This window comes from Talpa europaea (assembly GCF_964194135.1).
Source record: "Talpa europaea genome assembly, chromosome: 8".
In the NCBI taxonomy this organism is placed as follows: Eukaryota; Metazoa; Chordata; class Mammalia; order Eulipotyphla; family Talpidae; genus Talpa; species Talpa europaea.
The window spans coordinates 71,114,010-71,137,074 of NC_140075.1; the positions used below are offsets into that span (position 1 = coordinate 71,114,010).

Consider the following 23,065-nt stretch of genomic DNA (forward strand, 5'->3'; position numbering starts at 1 on the left):
GAATCTGTCCACAGCCTCTGCAGCGCCGGTTCCATCCCTGCCGGCCAGCGAGGGTCCCATATGTCACGGCAGACTTCTCCTGTCTCACCTGCTGCTCCCCTCAGCAGTGTATTTCATCAGTCTGCCTTTTTTTGTCCCCCGCTCTGTCTCTGGTGAATCCTCTCACCCTCCTGCACATCTGGCTTGTACCCCGGTTCTTGCATATTTATTTATTTATTTATTTATTTATTCATTCATTCATTCATTCATTCATTCATTCATTCATTCATTTATGCAAGCATTGGGTACAGTCAGAAGTGTGGGAGGGTGAGAGAATTCACCAGAGCCAGACCGGGGAGCAGAACAGGCAGAAGGACCGAAGTACACTGATGAGGGGAGCAGCGGGCGGCAGAGGTCCACGGGCCATGTGGGACTCTCTCAGGTGGCCGGGGATCAAACTGGCGCTACAGAGGCTGCAGGCAGCTTCGCAGTCCAGCGTTCAACCGCTGCGCCACCAGGGGAGGCCCCTATAAATAAATAAATCTTTAAAAAAAAAAAAAGAAGCAGCAAATGAATGGAATAATGTCTATACAGCAGATAATAATATTGTATTAGTTTTCTTTATTATGATCATTGTAGTGGGGACAGGTAACAGAATTTTTTTTTAAAAGAAATACACACTGAGGGCCTCCCTGGTGGCCCAAGGGGTTAATCACCTCACGATGACGCAATCCCCAGCCTCTGCAGCACGAGTTCGATCCCCGGCCTGCCAGGGAGCAACCCACATGGCACAGCAGATCTCTCCTGTCTTCCCCCCCCCCCAGCAGTGTACTTCGGTCAGTCTGCCTTTTCTGTTCCCCGCTCTGTGTCTGGTGAATCCTATTAATTCCCACACCTCTGGCCTGTACCCCAATTCTTATAATCATAAATAAATCATTTAAAAAATCATTTAAAAAATTGATACTTTAACTCGGCATCTAAGATTTTATTGGCAGTTACGTGTGCTTTTTGTCGACAGGGCGATGAGCCCCAAATCAGGCTTTGACCTTCTTCCTTGTTCCTCTTAACTGCGGGGCGCCGAGATCCGCGAGCCCCGGTGCCCCCGCGTCTCCCCTCCAGGCCCGGGATGGGCGCGCGTCCAGCCCAGCCCCGCCCCGCGCGTGTCTCCGGAGGGCACCGGCGCGAGCGCGTCCGCCAGAGCTAGAGGCCGGCGCGCCCGCGGCGACACGGGGCGTGGCGTATGTAGATGAGCAGCGCGCGGAGGAGGCTGGGCCTGCTGCGCTGGGCCCTGCGCGAGCTGGTCTGGGGGCGCCCGTGCCCCCCGGAGCGCTTTCGGGCCGGGCGAGGTCGGGGCGAGGGCCGGCGCGGGCGTCGGGGCGGGCGGGCGGCGCGAGGCGAGCGACCGTGTGTGAAGAGCGAGGCGAGGAGCGGGGTGTGGGTGTGGGCGCGGCGAGCAGCTCATACTTACCTGGCAGGGGAGATACCATGATCACGAAGGTGGTTTTCCCAGGGCGAGGCTTATCCATTGCACTCCGGATGTGCTGACCCCTGCGATTTCCCCAAATGTGGGAAACTCGACTGCATAATTTGTGGTAGTGGGGGACTGCGTTCGCGCTCTCCCCTGATAACGAGTTTTCAAAAAAAAGAACATTTTCAGGTTTGCAAGTAAATGAGGGGGACAATGCTGGGCAGCGAAAGGTTTCAGTTAAGCCCTGCAGTGTATGTGTGGGGCCCGCTTTTGCTTTTGTAAGAAAGCTACGAATGCTGAAGGATCGAAGGGGGGGGGGGTCGCAATTCTGGGACATTTGTCCTGCTGAGGCTTGTCACGTGTTCACGGGGTAAGTTCAGCTTGTAGGGCTACTGAGGGGTTCTGGGACGGTTCTCTGCTGGCGGTTACAGGTACAGTACCTGGTGAGGGCATCTCGAGGAGAATAAAAGGACAATGCCTCTTTTAGAAGAGGTATAAAGTAGAATCTTTCCTAGAATGCCCTTGAAGGAGAATGTTATTCTTTACTGAATTTGTGCATTTTGCTACTGAGAAAGTCCTTGGATAGTGTCAACTGGTCAGCTGTTACACATAGTTACTAAGTAACCCTTCTCCCCTCCTCCCCCCTTTGTTTACCCAAACCCTACAAGTACTCTAAAAAACTAAACTCTAAAAATGTAAACTGGGCCCAAGGATATACCTTCTAACACTAACCAACTCCCCACCCCCCAAAAGACCTTCTTGATAGAAACAGATAAACTGATGGAAGTGGAACGTTACTTGGTATTATTTTTTTTAGCATTTACACAGCATCTTCACATTTCCAAAGCACTGTACCAACATTTATTATTCCTCACAACACCCCTGTGAGGTAGGTCAATATGTCCTTTATAGCAGAGAAAACTGAGGCAGACAGAGGTCAAGCAAATCTGCTGAGGCCACAAGAGAGGAGGTGGCACCCAGATCCAGAAGCTAGTGTTTTCCATCCTACATTCATCCACTAACGGGCATCACGTGGACATATTTTTTACTAGTGAGGGTGACATGAAGGACACAGATTTCTCAGCCAACAGAAAAAACAAACAGCTCAAATGGGGAACAATGTCAGTTGTTAAAAAGATGAAACCTGAAACAACTGGGATGATGCAGACCCAGATCAGGCATTATTCAGAACAGTTTGGAGAAACATAAATGAACTAGAGGCCCACTGAAAGGAGGCCAACACAAATGGGCTTGAAGTAGAAGTTAACAAAAAAGTGGAAGACTCCAACTACTCAATCTAGTTTTAAACTAGGAAGACATAATGTTCATTCACATTAGAAAGTCCAATAACATCTGTATTGTAACTGACCATTATTAGTATCCTTTCTGTACACCAACTTTTATCCCAAGTCTCATTTCTCATCAACAGGTGCCATTTCCTATAGCAGGCTCTTTCCCTCTACATGTCAGTCATACATGTAGACAATTACCAAGGGGCTCCAATGGCAAATTGCTGCACGGTTCACTGGCTGAGCTAGGGATGGGTTCCAGGAAACCTGCATTTCACACATAGCTGTCTCTAACCTGCCTCTGCCCAATTCCAATTTTTATGAAGGCTAAAAGTGCACAGAGAAGCAGTTCCTTCTTTTGTAAAGGGATTGGTGAACTTGGTCCAGTATGCCACTTTAAAAGAAATACAAGTTAAGAGAAAACTAAGACTTGCACTGTAAAGCATACATAATAGAGGAGTAGATTTATTATAGCTACTCCACATTTTAAAGTGATCTACAATGACCACAGTTAAAAAGTATCACTGTTATCACCGTTTATTTGACAATAATTGGTTTAGTCTACAAGTTTAAGGCAAACATACTAATGCATTTGTTTTTCTTCAGAAATCATAAAGATTACATAAAGTCTGTCCCTAAAATGTCATTAATTAAAAGTAAGTCTGATTAAGATGCTTTTCCAGAATACATGAAGGTGGTATACGGTATTTTTTAAAAACAAAATTCGCAAAAAAGTAACAGCAATCTTTATCTCATTTGAACAATGTATTTTGAAAGGGTTAAATTTCAGAAATTAAAGGTAAATAAGACTGGCAGCCATAAGGAATGCTAGTCATAAAATTAACAATTACAGAGGCAATTTAAACAAAAAGACTGAACTTTTGGCTTTTGAAGGGCAGGCGCGCAAGGTGATGGGGATGGAGAGCTGTGTGGGGTTCAGATGCTGGACCACAGTGACCACCACAGACTGCAGCACCTGTGGGCGGCACTGCTCCACTATTTCTCAGAAGAAAAGGAGAGTAGATGCACTTTGTCAGCTGTTTCTTTTGTTTCCAGTGAGCAGTAAATGCCTAATATCATTAAGAAAACAAATAAAAATCTGAAGGAAGGCAGCCCTTTTCAACCAGAAGGTGGAGTGTGGCTTATGTGTCTCCATTTAACACTGCCAGGCAGTTTTGCAGCAACTGTAGGTTACCCTAAAAAAGGGGTGGGGGAGGGGGAAATAAATTATGAAGTTCAGAGTTTGGAAGATTCCTGTTGAAAATACAAGTTTGCTAAGGTATGATAATTTTGCAAAGTGCCATTCACTATATATAAATACAAGTTTAAAGAAAAAAAAATTACTTAAATTGTTTCCTGTGCACTGTTTTCCACATACCAGTTCTTCAGTAAATTTCCATCTATACCTGGGCCTCTATGGTGGCGCAAGGCGTTAAGCACAGCACTGTGAAGCAATCCACAGCCTCTGCAGCATGAGTTCACTCCCTGGCCAGGGAGATACCCACATGGTGCAGCAGACCTCTCCTGTCTCGCCCACTGCTCCCCTCAGCAGTGTATTTTAGTAGATCTCCCTGTTCCGCTCCCCGCTCTATCTCTGGTGAATCCTCTGACTCCTCTGCCCAGTTCTTCTTTGCATAAATAACTAAAAATCTTTAAAAAAAAAAAAAAAAACTGACCTAACAACCTAGTTTTCTATTATAACCAGATTTTATTTTTTTTTTATTTTGATTTTTTTTAATTTTCTAGAGGCATGTCTTATTTATTTATTTATTGTTTGTTTGTTTGTTTGTTTATACATGCACTGGGTACAGTCAGAAGCGTGGGAGGGTGAGAGAATTCACCAGAGCCAGAGCGGGGAGCAGAGCAGGTAGAAGGACCGAAGTACACTGCTGAGGGGAGCAGCGGGCGGCAGGAGAGGTCCGCTCACCATGTGAGACCCTCCTCTGGTGGCCGGGGAGCAGCCGGGGATCGAACCGGCTGCAGAGGCTGCAGGCAGCTTCGCAACCCAGCGCTCAACCACTGCGCCACCGGGGAGGCCCTATAACCAGATTTTAATTATGTGGCAAGACATATGCCAATTATATATACATTTTTAAAGATTTATTTATTCATGCATACAAGAGCTGGGGTACAGGCCACAGATGTGGGGGGTGAGAGGACAGAGCGGGGAGCAGAACAGACAGACTGACCGAAACACACTGCTGAGGGGAGCAGCGGGCAAGACAGGAGAGGTCTGCTGCGCCATGTGGGTTGCTCCCTGGCTGGCCAGGGATCGAACTCGTGCTGCAGAGGCTTCAGATAGCTTCATAGTGCGGTGCTTAACCCCTTGCACCACCAGGGAGGACCCGCATATGCCAATTATAATAAATGAAATACAAAACAGTAAGCACCTTATTGTAACCTACTAGTATCTAGTCTTGGGAATAATTTTTGTGGATTCTGGGATATCTTAGACAACAGAGAAAGATTTCTCAACCTCACACTCCTTGACTTTTTTTTGTCCATATAATCCTCACCTGCAGTATGACAACCACAATGTTTCCAGACATTGCTAAATGTCTCTTGGGAGGCAAAATCACCTCCATTTGAGAGTCATTGGAATAAAAGAGCTTTTGAAATCTGAAGACAGAATTCATTTCAGACAAGATTTGAAGTACAGAATATGGAAAATCAGAGGAAGGCATGCATCCACAGTAGAGGTTAGAAAACTCTTTCTGTAGAGGGCTAAAGAGTAAACATTTCAGACTTTGAAAGACATTTGGTCTCAATGTTTCCATAGCAGTGTGAAAGCAAACACAGACAAAGCATTAATTAATAAGTGTGGCTGTATTCTTATTTATAGGTTAAATATAATTTCATATAATTATCACATATCATGAAATATTATTCTTTTGCTATCTTTTTACAACCATTTAAAAATATGAACACCCTTCCTGGCACACAGGCTACACAAAAGCTGAAGGGCCGTAGTTTGTTTGATTTCTAACAAAATCTTTGATACTTTATGATCTTTTTATTTATTTTTTTTCTTAAAGATTTATTTATTTCTTTATACAAGAATCGGGGTACAGGCCAGACGGGTGGGAGGATTCACCAGAGACAGAGCGGGGAACAAAAGAGGCAGACTGACGACATACACTGCTGAGGGGAGCAGCAGGCACAGCAAGAGAGGTCCGCAGTGCCATGTGGGACCCCCACTGGCCTGCCGGGATCAAAAGGCGCTCAGAGGCTGCGGACAGCTTCACAGCACTGCACCCAACCGCTTGCGCCACCAGGGGAGGCCCTATGATCTTTTTAAAAAGAACAAAACAGTGGCCTCTGATGGGGCAAGGGGTTAAGTTGAAGCACTATGAAGCTATCTGAAGCCACTGACTGCAGCATGAGTACGATCACTGGTCAGGGAGGTGATCCACATGGCGCAGCACATCTCTCCTGTCTCACCCCTTGCTCCCCTCAGCAGTGTATTTCAGTAACCTGCCTGTTCTGCTCCCCACTGTGTCTCTGGTGAATCCTCTCACACCCCTTCCTGCCCCAACCCCTCCACACCTCTGGCCTACACCCTAGTTCTTCTACACAAAAATTAAAAAACAAACAAAAACCATGTTGATCATCAGAAACATGATAGGTGTTATTGTAAGTCACTTAATTATTATTAAATATTTAATATGATACTACCTTTGCATGCTTCAGTTCTAATTCTGCCAGTTCCACTAAATTTTTTCTGAATGCAGCAACTCTTCTTGTTTTAAAATCTATAAGTTCTGTGAACAAAAGAGTTAGGATTAATTATTTAATTTACATAATACTTTACATCATACCCTCTGATAAAGGCTAATATGAAAGTACCTTGTTTTGCAGATTCAGATATTTTTTCAAATTTCTGACAACACATTTGTTGGGATGTTTCTGCCTGTAGAACATCTTTATTTTTTGCTCTTGCCTTATCCAGCGCTTTATTAGCATTTTCATAATCCACTAGGGATCTAGATCTTCGATAGAGGAGATCCTATAAACAACACAATGCTTTACAATAATACATGCTGCATATTTCCAGAGGTTAACACTCACCCCAGACATCTCCCACTATCCCACCGCTGATCATGAGAGCTAACATTTATACAGTGAATACTACATGCCAGCTATTCTAATTTTTAAAATTTAATTGAGATACTATTCGTATACCATATATCTTATTCAAAGTGCAAAATTCAATGGATTTTAATATGCTCACAGAGTTGGATAGCCACTGCTACAATCAATTTTAGGATATTTCCGTTGCCCCTCTTCCAAAAACACCATACTCATTAGCAGTTGATCTCCATTTTCACCCAAAGCAAGACCACTCCCTCCCGCCCCCCACCAAATATCACTCTGCTTTTTGCCTCTACAGATTAACCCTATTTTGAATATTTCTTTAAAAATGGAATCATATAATAAGTGGTCTTTGGTGTCTAGTTTTTTATAATATTTTTTTTGTGGTGAGAACATTATTTATTTATTTGTTTGTTTGTTTATATATGCACTGGGTACAGTCAGAAGCGCAGGAGGGTGAGAGAATTCACCAGAGCCAGAGCGGGGAGCAGCGGGCGACAGGAGAGGTCTGCGCGCCATGTGGGACCCTCCTCTGGTGGCCGGGGAGCAGCCGGGGATTGAACCGGTGCTGCAGAGGCTGCAGACAGCTTCGCACCCCAGCGCTCAACCGCTGCGCCACCGGGGAGGCCCAGTGTCTAGTTTTTTAAACTCATAATGAAGTTCTAAGTACATCTATGTTATGGCATGGATCAGTAATTCATTATTTTATCGTTAAATATTTTATGGTATGGATATAGCACATATTTTGAATAATGCTATATGAACATTGGGTACAAGTTTTTGTTTTAACAAGTTTTAATTTCTCTGTCATAGTTCATTACTTAGAGGTGTGGGGGGCAAGAGGATTCACCACAGACAGAGTGGGGAGCAGAGCTGGCAGATCTACTGAAATACACTAATGGGGGGAGCAGCGGGTGAGACAGGAGAGGTGTCCCGTGCCATGTGGGTTAGCTCCCTGACTGAGATTGAACCGTGTTGCAGTGGCTGCCTATAGCTTCATAATGCTGAGAATTAATCCCTGCACCACCAGGGAGGCCCAACAAGTCTTTAATTTAACAAAATGCAATTTGTTACTTTTCTTTGGTTGTTGTGCTTCTGGTATCACTGAAAAAATCAAAACCTAATCCAAGGTGGCAAGATTTGTTTGTTTTCTTCTAAAAATTTTATAATTTTAGCTCTTACTATCTTTGTTCACATGACATAAAATGCTTATGTAGAAATTTAAAAGGATCAAACAAAAAACTCCTGAAAGCAATAAATGAGTATAAAAAGGTTGTAGGGTATACTAATACACAAAAGCCAATAACTTTCTTTATACACCAAGAATGAACAAATAAAATTGGAAATTAAAAACACATTTCACATTTTTAGGGGCCTTCCTGATGATGCAACGGGTTAAGTCTCAGCACTATGAAGCTATCGACAGCCACTGTAGCACGAGTTCAATACCCGGCCAGGAAGCTAACCCTCATGGCGCAGCAGACCTCTCCTATTTCACCTGCTGCTCCCCGCAGTAGTCTGTTTCAGCAGATCCGCCTGTTCTGTTCCCCACACTGTCTCTGGTGAATCCTCTCACCCTCCCTCACCTCTGCCCTACACTCTAGCTCTTGTATGCATAAATAAATATGGGGTACAGGCCAGAGGTGTGGGGGGTGAGAGGATTCACCAGAGACAGTGCGGGGAACAGAACAGGCGGACTGACTGAAATACACTGCTGAGGGGAGCAGCAGTTGAGACAGGAGAGATCTGCTGGGCCATGTGGGTAGCTCCCTGGCAGGCTGGGGATTGAATTTGTGCTGCAGAGGCTGCAGATAGCTTCACAGTGCTGTGCTTAACCCCTTGTGCCACTAGGGAGGCCCCAATAAAATAAATCTTTTATTTTTTATTTATTTAATTTTTTTTTAACAGAGGCATGTTTTTCTTTATTTGTTTTGCTTGTTTGTTTTGTTTACACATGTACTGGGTACAGTCAGAAGCGCGGGAGGGTGAGAGAATTCACCAGAGCCAGAGCGGAGAGCAGAGCAGGCAGAAGGACCGAAGTACACTGCTGAGGGGAGCAGCGGGCGGCAGGAGAGGTCTGCGCGCCATGTGGGACCCTCCTCCGGTGGCCGGGGAGCAGCCGGGGATTGAACCGGCGCCGCAGTGGCCGCGGGCAGCTTCGCAACCCAGCGCTCTACCGCTGCGCCACCGGGGAGGCCCTAAAATAAATCTTTTAAAAAAAAAAAAAACCCACACTTGTTTTTAAAGATTTATTTATTTATTTATATAAGCACTGGGTACAGTCAGAAGTGCGGGAGGGTGAGAGAATTCACCAGAGCCAGATTGGGGAGCAGAACAGGCAGAAGGACCGAAGTACACTGCTGAAAGGAGCAGCGGGAGGCAGGAAAAGTCTGCGCGCCATGTGGGACCCTCACCCAGCGGCTGGGGATCGAACCGGTGCTGCAGAGGCTGCGGGCAGCTTCACAACCCAGCGCTCAACCACTGCGTCACCGGGGAGGCCCATTCTTTCTTTCTTTTCTTTTTTTTTTTTTTTTTTTAAGATTTTTATATATTTATACAAGAACCGGGGTACAGGCCAGATGTACAAGAGAGTGAGAGGATTCACCAGAGACAGAGCGGGGAACAGAACAGGCAGACTGACTGAAACACACTGCTGATGGGAGCAGCAGATGAGACAGGAGAGGTCTGCTGTGCCATGTGGCATCTTGCCGGCTGGCCTGGATCAAACCTGAGCTACAGAGGCCGTGGACAGCCTCAGAGCGTGGTGCTCAACCATCTGCGCCACCAGGGGAGGCCCAACAATGCACATTTTTAAAAAATGTGCATGGCCTTCCTGTTGGCAAAGGGTTTTTAAAGTCTCAACATTATCAAGCCATCGCCAGCCACTGCAAAATGAGTTCAATCCCTGGCCAGGGAGCTAATCCAATGATGTAGCAGACCTCTCCTGTCTCACCTGGTGCTCCCCTCAGCAGCGTATTTCAGTGGATCTGCATGTTCTGCTCCCTACTCTGTCTCTGGTGAATCCTTTCACCTCCTGCACCTCTGGCCTAGACCCTAGGTCTTGTATGCATAAATAAATAAAAATAAAACTAAAAAAAAGTTTCAGACTATATTGTATCAGAAATTTTAAGGGAAATCTTTTATGTAGGGTTTTCTAACTAACAATAGCTAAAAGGAGGAAAAAAATCATTCACACTTGAAAATGTAATTTAGGGGCCTCCCTAGTGGTGCAAGGGGTTAAGCACTGCACTATGAAGCAATCTGCAGCCTCTGCAGCATGAGTTCAATCCCCGGCGGGCCAGGGGCAAAGCAGACCTCTCCTGTCTCGCCTGCTATTCCCCTCAGCAGTGTATTCTGGTCAGTCTGCCTGCTCTGTTTCCCACTGTGTCTCTGGTGAATCCTCTCAACCTCCGCATCTCTGGCCTGTACCCCAACTCTTATATGCATAAATAAATAAATTTTAAAAAGAAAATGTAATTTAGAACCATGAGATATATCATCTTCAACAATTTCAAGTCTAACAACTTCTAAAGAGATGGCTTTTTGTTAAAGAGCTATTTCAAACTATACTACAAAGCCATAATCATCAAAACTGCAGGGTATTGGAACAAGAACAGATACACAGCTGGAATCGAATAGAAAATCCAGAAATAAACACACAGATTTATGGTCAACTAATCTTCGACAAAGGAGCAAAGAATATGCATTGGAGCAAAGAAAGTTTGTTCAATAAATGGTGCTGGGAAAACTATGTCGCTACATGCAAAAGAATGAAGCTTGACTACTACCTAACACCATGCACAAAAACCAACTCAAAATGGATTAAAGAACTAGACATAAGACCTGAAACCATAAAATCCATAGAAGGAAATATAGACGAAACACTACATAATATGCACATCAAAGACATCTTTACAGACACATCACCCAAAGCAGTAAAAGTGAAGGCAAAGATAAACAGCTGGGACTACATCAAATTAAAGAGCTTCTGCACAGCAAAAGAGACAATAACCAAAACAAAGAGAAACCCCACCGACTGGGAGAACATTTTTGCACACAACACTAATGATAAAGGACTGATCACAAAAATCTACAAAGAGCTGATGAGACTCAACAAAAACAAAGAAAATAATCCAGTCAAAAAATGGGCAGAAGAGCTAAAAGGAAACTTCTCTGAAGAGGAAATGCAAATGGCCAACAGGCTTATGAAAAAATGTTCAACATCACTTGTAATCAGGGAAATGCAAATCAAAACTACCATGAGATACCATCTTACACCAGTGAGAATGGCACATATTAAAAAAACTAGCAACAACAAATGTTGGCGAGGTTGTGGAGAAAAAGGAACTCTCCTGCACTGTTGGTGGGAGCGCAAACTGGTCCAACCACTATGGAGAGCTGTGTGGAGATTTCTGGACCTACTAAACATAGACCTTCCATATGATCCAGCAATTCCACTCCTAGGTATTTACCAAAAGGACACAGAAACATCAACTCCAAAGAGCATCTGCACCCCTATGTTTACAGCAGCACTATTTACAATAGCTAAGCTTTGGAAACAACCCAAATGCTCAAAAATAGATGACTGGATCAAGAAGATGTGGTACATATACACTATGGAATATTACTCAGCATTCAAAAAAGATAAACACATGCAATTTGCAGCAACATGGATGGCGCTGGAAGGGATCATGCTCAGCAAAATAAGCCAGAAAGAAAAAGAAAGATACCGGATGGTCTCACTCATAGCAGGAATCTAGAAAACTTAAATAAGGGACCAGAAAAAAGAATAACTATAAGAAAGTAAAAATCAAAATCAACAAACAACTATGAACCAGAGACACTCTATGGGGGAATGGGGGGGGGGGAGGAGGGATTGGGGTCAAAATAAGGGGGTTGTAATTGTACGGGGAATATAAAAATAAAATTTAAATAAAATAAAGAGCTATTTCAAAAAAAACCAGTGAATAATAAAGTTACCTTAGCAGCTTGAGATTCTCTTAAGTAGTATTTTAAAAGGTCAGAAAGCTTGAGGTCCTCATCAGCAGACACCCGTGCTTCTATTTTCTGAAAAGGGGAGGAAAATTGGGTATTTAATCACAGCATTTACATTTTACTCTGACTATTTTCTTTTTAATTACTATTAAAAAATTGCATCTGTCTCTAGTGTTGTGTTTCTTCATAACCCTAACAAAAATGATACAGAAAAAGATATTAGTGAATTAATAAAGGACTCTATGTGACCCAAGTTGACTATACTGAGTTTCACTATCATCTTTCAACTTCCCTTATCTCTTTATTCATACCATTGGCAATTGTTCCGTACATATAATTTTTAAGTAATAAAGGCTAGCAATGGTAGACTATATACTTAAACCAAACTTATTGCCTAGGACAACCAGAAAACATAGCCAATATATTAACAAAATGTGCTTGAAGAGTTATAAACGGATGTAGTAAATTTTAGCTAGGATAGAATTTGGGATAGGGTGGAATGGGAAGTAGTCATGTTAGACTAAAGCATTAAGAAATCTTCAATCTGGAGGACAGAAAATAAAGATATACCACAGCAACCAGATGCAACATGGACATCTTGTTTGTATCCTGACTCAAATAAATACCATTGTAAAAACCACTTATGAGACACCTGGGAACAACTGAATACTGGATATTTGGTGACAGTAAGGGGAATCACTGATAATCATATCAGCTACATAAAAATTTATTCCTATCTTTAAAAAGAAGAGCTGTGCGTAAAAGGCAGAAAACAAAAACTAATACAGACTTTTTGAAATAGAAACGCTTACAGCAAAGCAGAAAATGTTAACATTCAGGAAATCCAGGTGATCATGTATAGGTATTCTTTGTGCTATTCATGCAACTTCCCTGTTAGTGTGAAATATATACATACTTATGTTTCAGCTGAAGAAGAATGGTCTCAGCAGTACTATTTGTAAGGAGGCTCAAACTAAAAGCTATCCAATGACTAGCACAGCAGAACAAATAAATTTAGGTAGTCTTGCAAAAAAAAAAAATACATTATACAGCAAGTATACAGCAGTAACAATGAAGGAACTATACCTACCAGCAACATGAAATAAATCTTCGGAACACAATGTTGAGTAAATGTCACCAGACATGTAAGAATACATATTGCATAATGCGTTTATATGAAATATGAAAGTAAAACTAATCTTTGCTGTTAAAAGAGTGATTACCCTGCACGAGTGACTTGAAAGGTTTGTGTAGGAAAGGGGCAAGACAACTGAGTTGCTGATAATGTTCTATTTCCTGATCTAGGTGTTGATTATGTGTGTGTAAAATCACTGGGTTGTACACGTCTGATATGTGCTACTTTCTTATTTGTATAACATCTTATTGAAAAGTTAGAAAAAAGTTGAATCATCTTAGAAAATATTATTTATGGAGCCTCCCTTGTGGCACAGGGGTTAAATCTCAGTGCTATCAAGTTATCGCTAGCCTCTGTGGCATGAGTTTGATCTCTGACCAGGGAGCTGACCCACATGGCATGGCACAGACCTCTCCTGTTTTGCCCGCTGCTCCCCTCACCAGTATATTTCAGTAGATCCACCTGTTCTGCTCCCCACTTTATCTCGGGTGAATCCTCTCATCTCCCTGCACCTCTGCCCTATACCCCAATTCTTGTGTACATAAACAAATAAATCTTAAAAAAAAAACAAACCCAAAACATTATTTATGGAGAAATAAAGTAACGGAACTTTTTTTAAAAAAAGGTTTATTTATTAATACATACTAGAACGGGTATAGGCCAGGGGTGTTAGGGTGAGAGAGACAGAGTGGGGAGCACCACAGGTGGACTGACTAAAATACACTGATGAGGGGAGCAGCAGGCGAGATAGGAAAGGTCTGCTGCTCCATGTGGGTCAGCTCTCTGGCTGGCTGGGGCTCGAACTCATGCTGCAGTAGCTGAGGATAGCTTCACAGTGCTAACACTTAACCCCTTGTGCCACCAGGAAAGCCCCTTATGGAACTTCTTAACAGATGAGAACATAGACAAAGAACACATTCAAAATTGACTTAAGATAACTTAATAACATACTAGAAAGGTGTTGGCTATTTTTACATATGGCTTTTCTCCTTCCATTAAGAAGTAGAGAATGTGTTCCCTTCCCCTTGAATCTGGGCTCTAAGACTGCTTGACCAGTATAGAAGTGATTCTGCATTCATTTCCAGGCCCAGGTCTTATAAAACGAGCAGCTTCCACTTCCCATCTTTTGGAAACTACCCTTCATACTGTGAGGAAGCCTAAGCAGTTCTTTGGAAAGGTCACAGTAGGAACTCCAACCAACAATCCTCGAAGTCTCAGATGATAGCTGGTACTGACCCCAAGAAATATGAGTAGAAGAGCTTCAAATAATTGCAGTTCCCAGAACTAATGTCTACCAGTTGAGGTCCCACACACTGTAGAGCAGAAGCAAGCCATCTCTGCTGAATTCCTGACCCTAACATTCATAATAAAATGGTTGTTGCTTTATGCTACTGATTTTAGGATCATCATTCATATCAATAATAGCAAGAACAACATGAAGCATTAAAAAAATAAGGATTGTGGTTATTATAATCCTTATAAATAAGGATTGCTACATGAGGGGAGCATAGTTGACTTACAGCTCCCATTGCAATCTCTCTGGATCCAGAAGTTTGCATCAGGGTTATGTTCTATCCTTCCCTCCTCGTCTAGGCTATACCCAGTGAATGACAAGAGAACAGGGTCGTGGTATCAGGCTACTCTTACTTGATGTAGAACTCTTCTAATGGACAACTCTGGATCAGGGACTCCCCTTTTAAAAGCGAGGGACAGGGCCTCCCTGGTGGCGCAGGTGGATGAGCGCCGCAATGTGAAGCTGTCCGCAGCCTCTAAAGTGCAGGTTCTATCCTGGCCAGCCGGCAAGTATCCCACATGGAGAAGCAGACCTCTCCTGTCTCGCCCGCTGCTCCCCTCAGCAGTGTATTTCATCAGTCTGCCTGTTCTATCCCCACTCCGTCTCTGGTGAATCCTCTCACCACCCCCGCCCCCGTGCATCTGGACTGTACCCCAGTTCTTATATAAAAATAAATACATCTTAAAAAAAAGGCGAGGGACAAAACTTTCTTAGAACTGCACAATAGTCTGAGACTTCCCACAAAGTCCTCCTGCTTTCTCCTTTCGCAGGTGTAAACTGGTATTGTTACCGAAGGCTCTTCCTTTTCACTCCTGTTCCTTCCTCTTTTTTTTTTTTTTAAGATTTATTTATTTATATTTATTGGGTACAGTCAGAAGCGCGGGAGGGTGAGAGAATCCACCAGAGCCAGAGCAGGGAGCAGAGCAGGCAGACTGACGAAATACACTGCTGAGGGGAGCAGCGGGTGGCAGGAGAGGTCTGCGCACCATGTGGGACCCTCGCCGGTGGCCGGGGATCGAACCGGCGCTGCAGAGGCTGAGGGCAGCTTCGCAACCCAGCACTCAACCGCTGTGCCACCAGGGAGGCCCAGATCCCTATTCTTTTAATGCAAATGCACAGAAAAATAACTACATCTTCCCAGAAAATGCTCAATGGTATCAAAGGCAGAAAAAAATGGGCTATCATAGATCCCAGTATAATAACACATACTTAAGGACTTCTTCCTTTGTGAGAGAGTATCTCCTTTTCCTTTACTTGTCTCCACTACTTATAACTTAACTGACACTTTCTACAATGGAGCCAATAACACTCTTATCTAAGTACCATTAAACATCTAATTAAATTATTATGTATAGGACAGATCCCTGAAAAACAAGACTATGTCAATATTAAATTATTGCTTTATGAATACAACCTTTCTGCAGTTGTGTACTTGCCTCATATTGATACAAGTCACTTTTAAACCAGTGTGTCATGGGGGATTGAGATATTGTTATTTATAAGAAAAATATATTTTGGTCATTCAGATTATCAAAATATATCATGTATATCTGGTTTCAAGCCACAGTCCCTGGTTCACAGCTCCCAAAACCCTTGGAACTTCTTAAATATTGAGTGTGATAAAGGTATTTTTTGCTAAGCAAATGAGGTAAATCTTTTTTTTTTTTTTTAATTTACAATAGCTGGGGTACAGGCCAGAGGCATGGGAGGGTGAGAAGATTCACCAGAGACAGAGTGGGGAGCAGAACAGGTGGACAGACCAAAAGCACTGCTGAGGGGAGCAGCAGGTGAGACAGGAGAGGTTTGCCACACCATGTGGGAATCTCCCTGGCCAGCCAGGAATTGAACCCGTGCTGCAGAGGCTGAGGAGAGCTTCACAGTGCCGGCAGAATGAACCCGCTGTACCACCGGGGAGGCCCAAATAAGGTAATTCTTGGAAGTAACTAAATATAGGTGATTACTAGGAGAACCAACCATGTGATTAGAGAGTTGGAACTTTCTGTCGATAGCCCAGAGGTGGAAGAGGGGTTGGTCACTGAGTTCAACTGTTAAGGCCAATTATTCATTCATATCTATATAATAAAGTCTCCATAAAAACTCAAAAGAACCAGGTTCACAAAGCTTCTGGGTAGAGTACTGTGCCTGGAAAAGAACATGGAGAGTAGTGTGCCTGGAAAGAACAAGGAGGTTCTGCACCCTTTCCCCATTCCTTGCCCTATGTCTCTCTTCCACCTGGCTGTTCCAGAGTCATATCCTTTTATAATAAATCAGCAATCTATTAAATAAACATTTCTCTGAGTTCTGTGAGCAGCTGTAGCATACTGAACTTGAGGAGGAAGTCCTGGGAACCTCTGATTTACAGATAACAACCTGGTCTTGGGACTGGCATTTGGAGTAGAGGGTGGTCTTGGGAGACTGAGTCCTTTATCTGTGGAATTTGATGCTACTTCCAGATAGACTGTGTCAGAACTGAGTTAAATTATGGGATACACAGTTAATGTCTGGAGAACTGCTGCTTGTGCAGGGATTTCCCCCGCCACCCACTACATCAGAATGTGATCAGATACCCATTCCAGGATCAAAAGCAAGACTCAGTAAAGCAACAATGATCTAAAACTACCTTTTAGTTTACAAAGCCCCAGTAAAGGACTGCCTTTCATACAATTCAATGCAATCTCCATAATGAACATGTTTTCTGATCAAGAACATGAACTTTTATAGAAATACTGAAATCTCAGGCCTCCCTGGTGGCGTAGGGGTTAAGCACCGCACTGTGAAGCAATCTACAGCCTCTGCAGCATGAGTTTGATCCCCGGCTGGTCAAGGAACAACTCACATGGTGAAGCAGACCTCTCCTGTCTTGCCTGCTGCTCCCCTCAGCAGTGTATTTCAGTCAGTCTGCCTGTTCTGTTTCCGGCTCTGTCTCTGGTGAGTCTTCTCACCCCCTGTGTCTCTAGCCTGTACCCCAGCTCTTGTATGCATAAATAAACAAATCTTTAAAAAAAAAAAAAAAAGAAATACTGAAATCTCTGGAAAAATTTCAAATTTTCAAATCTAAATCTGTCTCTTTACCTTCATAAAGTATAACTCATCTTCCTTAATAAACAAAGCAACAATTTAAATACCACTGTAGGGCCTCCCTGGTGGCGCAGCGGTTGAGCGCTGGGTTGCAAAGCTGCCCACGGCCTCTGCAGCGCCGGTCGATCCCCGGATGCTCCCTGGCCACCGGAGGAGGGTCCCGCATGGCGCTCAGACCTCTCCTGCCACCCACTGCTCCCCTCAGCAGTGTACCTCGGTCCTTCTGCCTGTTCTGCTCCCTGCTCTGGCTCTGGTGAGTTCTCTCACCCTCCCGTGCTTCTGACTGAACCCAGTGCATGTATAAACAAACAAACAAATAAATAAAAAAAACCACTGTATGCAGAGATTTAGAGCCCCCTCAAAGGTTAATTAATAGTACTTACTCTTGTTTTATCGAACAGTTCTGAAACTTTGAGAAAAAACCTGGAAAGGAATAATATTTCATCAGAAGCTACCTTGGAAATAAGTTTCCTTTTTAAATATTCAGAGACTATGGCCCCAAACCATACTAATAATGAACATTCCTTTCTTATTACACTACTATTTAATAGTCTTTTTCAGTGCAGACTTCATTTTAGTTCAACAATAAATCTCTCTGTTCTTCTACTCTCATAACATTAATTGAAATCTGTTGTTACAGAAAATCTTGCTTGAAGATAACAATCTAAGTCATACATTAAACTTAAAAATTCTTTGGTATTCTTTAGTCAAATGCCACAGAATACCAAATAAAGCCCATATACCTTCAAAATTAATAGAGAAGTATTTAACATTCACATCCAAAGACACGAAAGGCTGACTTAAAAGGATAGCACCGACATTAGGAACAGTTGTTAATCAGTTATCTCAGAGCTAAACTCTGTTATCTCACAGTTCTATTTTAAACATTTACAAATTAGAGTTGCTTGATTTTGAGAAAAAAGAGAAATAACTACTTTTTATCTCAAAATTCACTTTTACTTTTAACTATCTCTCAAACATTGCCACCAAGTAAAAAATCCCAATGCCAAACTACTCAAGTTTGTAAAATATGTCATAACAGATGACATTTTATTTGGCTTAGGACAAAAATTATTGAGAGCAAAAACATGATTCTGTGAACTTGGCTTCACTGAAGAGAACTTGCTTTAACAGGTTTGTGTCACACAACACATGGCAAGACTGACTTTTATTTTACCAAAGATTTAAGAGCTTACTCTGGGAAGGTAGCCATGTTGATTAGTATAAACTATGGTATCTCGCTTTGTGGAAAAAGTTGGAGGTTTTTACTGAAACTGGATATACTAGGAAAAAAAAAAATCAAGGATGTGATTTGGAGAAAACTATGGACATTTTAGTTTTCTCACTTAAAATGTTTTTAAAAACATGTTTGAATTACTTTTCAATGAACAACTATATTTAAACAATATTACAGGAGCAACTAAGATTCACTATCATTAAAGTGGAAAACTAGGATAAAGTAAATAAAAGACAGCAGTATAAACAAACTTTCAAAAGAGTTTTTCTACATGAACATGCATACTTTTCCCATCCAGTCACCCTAGGATTGCTAAACTGTAAGATTCACTAAGCAACAAAAACTAGAGTAGCAGGCCTCTTTTAAAAGTTCCAGTGGATAAAAGTATAAAATTTTACTGTAAGTCAATTTAGCCTTTAATGAAATGCCTATGCACACATATATACTAATTGTAAAATAGCATCGCATCTATAATAAACTTTGTTAAAACCTAAAAACATTTTGACATAAATTGTCTTTCCTCCTGCCCAACATACAAACCAGCACATTTTCATTAAATAAAACTTTGTAAATGTTAAAATTATGAGAGTCCATTTTTATTTCTGTGATCTGAAAGAAAGGTGGGTGAAAAAAATGACACTGGCATAAGTTTATAAAGAAGTTCCTTATTATCAAAGTGTTTTGACAAAAATATCCCAAAATGGCTAGGGGGTCATAAGTACTGGCATGTGCCCAGGTCACCAACAAATTTTATTTGTATCTTAAGTTTTTTATTTATTTTTTTAACAGGGCAAGGAAAGACAAAGAAAGGAAAGAAAGAGATGCCCGCGTAGACACATGCAGGCAGAGAGTTGCTACATTTAACTTTAAGTCAGAATCCTTACTTGCATATATCTGTAGAATCCTGAGTTCCTAAAGTATATAATGAAGAACCAATTCTATTGTAATCATCTGCAGCACCTATGGAAAAAGTTTTAAGGATTTAATACTTTATTCATTGATTCAAAAATACTTATGGGAACCTGTCAAGCAATGTGTATATATAATGACACCCCAAGTCTACAGTGAAGGAAATGACACAAAAAACTATACTACAATATGACCACTACTATATCAAAGTAGGTACAAACTACTTTGGGAACAGAAGAAACAGATTACTCTACCCAGTTAATTCTGGGAAGGACTTACAAACACCTCAGAATGAACAGGAGCTTGTGAAATGAGTATTTACCAGGCAGACATAAAAGAGCACAGTGTTTTCAGAGTCTCATGGGACTGTGGCACTGCACAGTGCAGCAGTAAGAGGATGGAGCTGAAAGATGGAAAAATAAATTGGAAGCATCTTTTGGAAAAAAATGTCTTTGTAGGGCCTCCCTGGTGGCGCAAGGGGTTAAGTCTCATCACTATCAAGCTATTGTTGCCATTGCAGCTCGAGTTCAATCTTCGTCCAGGCAGCTAACCCAAATGGAGCAGCAGACCTTTCCTGTCTTCACTTGCTGCTCCCCTCAGCAGTGTATTTCAGTAGATCTACCTGTTCTGGGGCCTCCCCTCGTGGCGAAGGCGGTTGAGCATAGTGCTGTGAAGCTGTCCGCAGCCTTTGCAGGACGGGTTCGATCCCGGCTGGCCGGCGAGAATTCCACATGGTGTGGCAGACCTCTCCTGTCTCACCCACTGCTCCCCTCAGCAGTATATTTCAGTCAGTCTGCTTGTTCTGTTCACCGCTCTGTCTCTGATGAATCTTCTCACCCTCCCACGCCTCTGGCCTGTACCCCGGTTCTTGTATGCATGAATAAATAAATCTTTAAAAAAAAAAAAGATCTACCTGTTCTGCTCCCTACTGTCTCTGGTGAGTCCTTTCACCAAATCCCCGCACCTCTGGCCTGCAGCCCTGTTCGTGTATGCATAAATTTTTTAAAAAAAATTCTCTTTGTAGGGCCTCCCCGGTGGCGCAGCGGTTGAGCGCTGGGCTGCGAAGCTGCCCACAGCCTCTGCGGCGCCGGTTCAATCCCCGGCTGCTCCCCGGCCACCGGAGGAGGGTCCCAAATGGCGCACAGAACTCTCCTGCCGCCCGCTGCTCCCCTCAGCAGTGTACTTCGGTCCTTCTGCCTGCTCTGCTCTCCACTCTGGCTCTGGTGAATTCTCTCACCCTCCCGCGCTTCTGACTGTACCCAGTGCATGTATAAACAAAAACAAAGAAAGAAAGAAAGAAAACATGCCTCTATATATAAAAAAAAAAAAAATGTTTAAAAAAAAAAATTCTCTTTGTAAATCAAGATAAAGCTCGGATCTGAGCAAGTGGAAATGAGTGTTATTAAACACTTTAAAATCATAACGATGGTAAAATCAACCTGATAAAGATTTTAGATTAAAAACCCTGTTACCTAGACCAGAAGTAGAGAAACAAAGAAGACAGGGTGACCAACTAGGTAACTGTTGTGTCAGAAACTGGGGGTCAGGATCAAGATAGCGGGAACAATGAGTGCAGAGACAATCTAACAAACCTGAAGATTATTTAGGAAGTATAATAGGTAGGAATTAGAAAGAGAAGACCTAGGGCAGGAATGGAACTGTGGAGCTTCAAAAGCTACATGAATGGGCCTCCTTGGTGGCGCAAGGGGTTAAGCGCAGCACTGTGAAGCTGTTCACAGCCACTGCAGCACAAGTTCAATCCCGGCCAGGGATCTACCCACATGGCACAGCAGAACTCTCTTGTCTCACCCGCTGCTCCCCTCAGCAGTGTATTTCAGTTAACTCACCTGTTCTGCTCTACACACTGTGTCTGGTAAATCCTCTCACCTCCCCCCACACCTCCGGTCTACACCCCAGATCTTGTATGCATAAAAAAAAAAAAATCCTTAAAAAAAAAAAAAAAGCTACATGAATGGTTACACCATTACCCTTGGATATCAGGAAGGAAAATACTCAACTTTAATACAATATTCTTCCTAAAGTTCACACCACAGAACAATGGACTTACTGAGAAAGGATTATAATGGATGCTTTTAGTTCGTTCAGAATAAGGATAGTATAGCACACTTGTTAAGTGCAGAAACCTGCCTGGGGATGAATTCTAGCTTCTCAACTGTATGACTGGGCATATCACTTAACATGGGATAATAATGATACCTACCTCACATAATTATTTGGATGATAAAATGAGTTAGTAAATGTTACCACATATCTGGTAAACAGTAAGCACAGTGCTCCATAAATATTTGCTACTATTAATGAGATCTAAGACATGCCTATTATGGATATTCCTATTTATACTAACAGTCATTGTACAAGGCTTTTTAAATGTGTTCACTCCCTAACAAGACAGTAATCTTTAGAATCAACCGAAAAGACTAAAATTTGGTAACTCTATTATTTATTGTTACTCAGAACAGCTCTATTTTGATGTCTTTTATACAGAAGCTTTGAGTATAAAATTCAGTCTGAGGGGCCTCCCCGGTGGCGCAAGGCACATGGAGTATTCTGCAGCTACTGCAGCATGAGTTTGATATCCAGCCAGGGTGGTGACCCACATGGCGCAGCAGACCTCTTCCTGTTTCGCCCACTGCTCCCCTCATTAGTGTTATTTCACTCAATCCACCTGTTCTGCTCCCCACTCTGTCTCTGGTGAATCCTCTTACCCTCCCACCTCCAGCCAGTACCCCAGTTCTTGCATGCATAAATAAATAAATCTTAAAAAAAAAAATTCAGACTGAAAAGCAACCTTTTTTTTTTAAAGATTTATTTATTTATTTATACAAGCACTGGGTACAGTCAGAAGCATGGGAGGGTGAGAGATTTCATCAGAGACAGACCGGGGAGCAGAACAGGCAGAGTGACAAAGTATACTGCTGAGGGGAGCAGTGGGCGCAGCTGGAGAGGTCTGCGCGCCATGTGGGACCCTTGTGGGCGGCCAGGAATTGAACTGGCGCTGCAGAGGCTGCAGGCAGCTTTGCAGCCCAGCGCTCAACCGCTACACCACCAGGGAGGCCCTGAAAGGCAACTTCTATATATGAAACTCTTCATTATATCTTAACCTAAAAGTTTAATTTACAAAAATACTTTAAAAAAATCACATGTTAGTTTATCAAGAGTCAGGAATCAAAAATGATTTTTGTGCTTAATAGTGAATATATTAATATTTTATGCTTAAATTGAACCTAAAGCAATTCCTAGATTCTAATATTTGTCTCTGAAAACACAATCCTCTTTAACTTTTACATCATTATGTGATAATGAGAAATATGCAAATTTCTATCAGAACTCAAAATAATATTGAAGAGCTCATTTTTCATAGTTCAGGCTAAGTTCATTATGAAATTTTTTACTTTATTATTTTGTAAAATTATATCACACATAACTAATTATATGCACTAAAATTATAATTTTGTAAAATAGGTTTACAATATCTTTTATTTATTTTTTAAAAAAGATTTATTTATTTATGCATACAAAAACTTGGGTATAGGCTGGAGGTGGGAGGGTGAGAGGATTCACCAGAGAC

The 23,065-nt window shown here is 42.3% G+C and overlaps 1 protein-coding gene across 1 annotated transcript in view; it reads right to left on the reverse strand.

The window, feature by feature from the left end:
• Positions 1-3,878: 3,878 nt before the first annotated feature.
• The window catches only part of SNX6 (sorting nexin 6), a gene marked incomplete at both ends in the record, with an annotated part of 43,318 nt that continues 24,131 nt past the window's right edge, over positions 3,879-23,065 (reverse strand). The window contains 6 exon segments of the mRNA XM_084240908.1: positions 3,879-3,932; positions 6,412-6,497; positions 6,583-6,742; positions 11,809-11,895; positions 17,714-17,753; positions 19,452-19,527. Of these exon segments, the coding sequence (XP_084097034.1) occupies positions 3,879-3,932; positions 6,412-6,497; positions 6,583-6,742; positions 11,809-11,895; positions 17,714-17,753; positions 19,452-19,527 (503 nt within the window).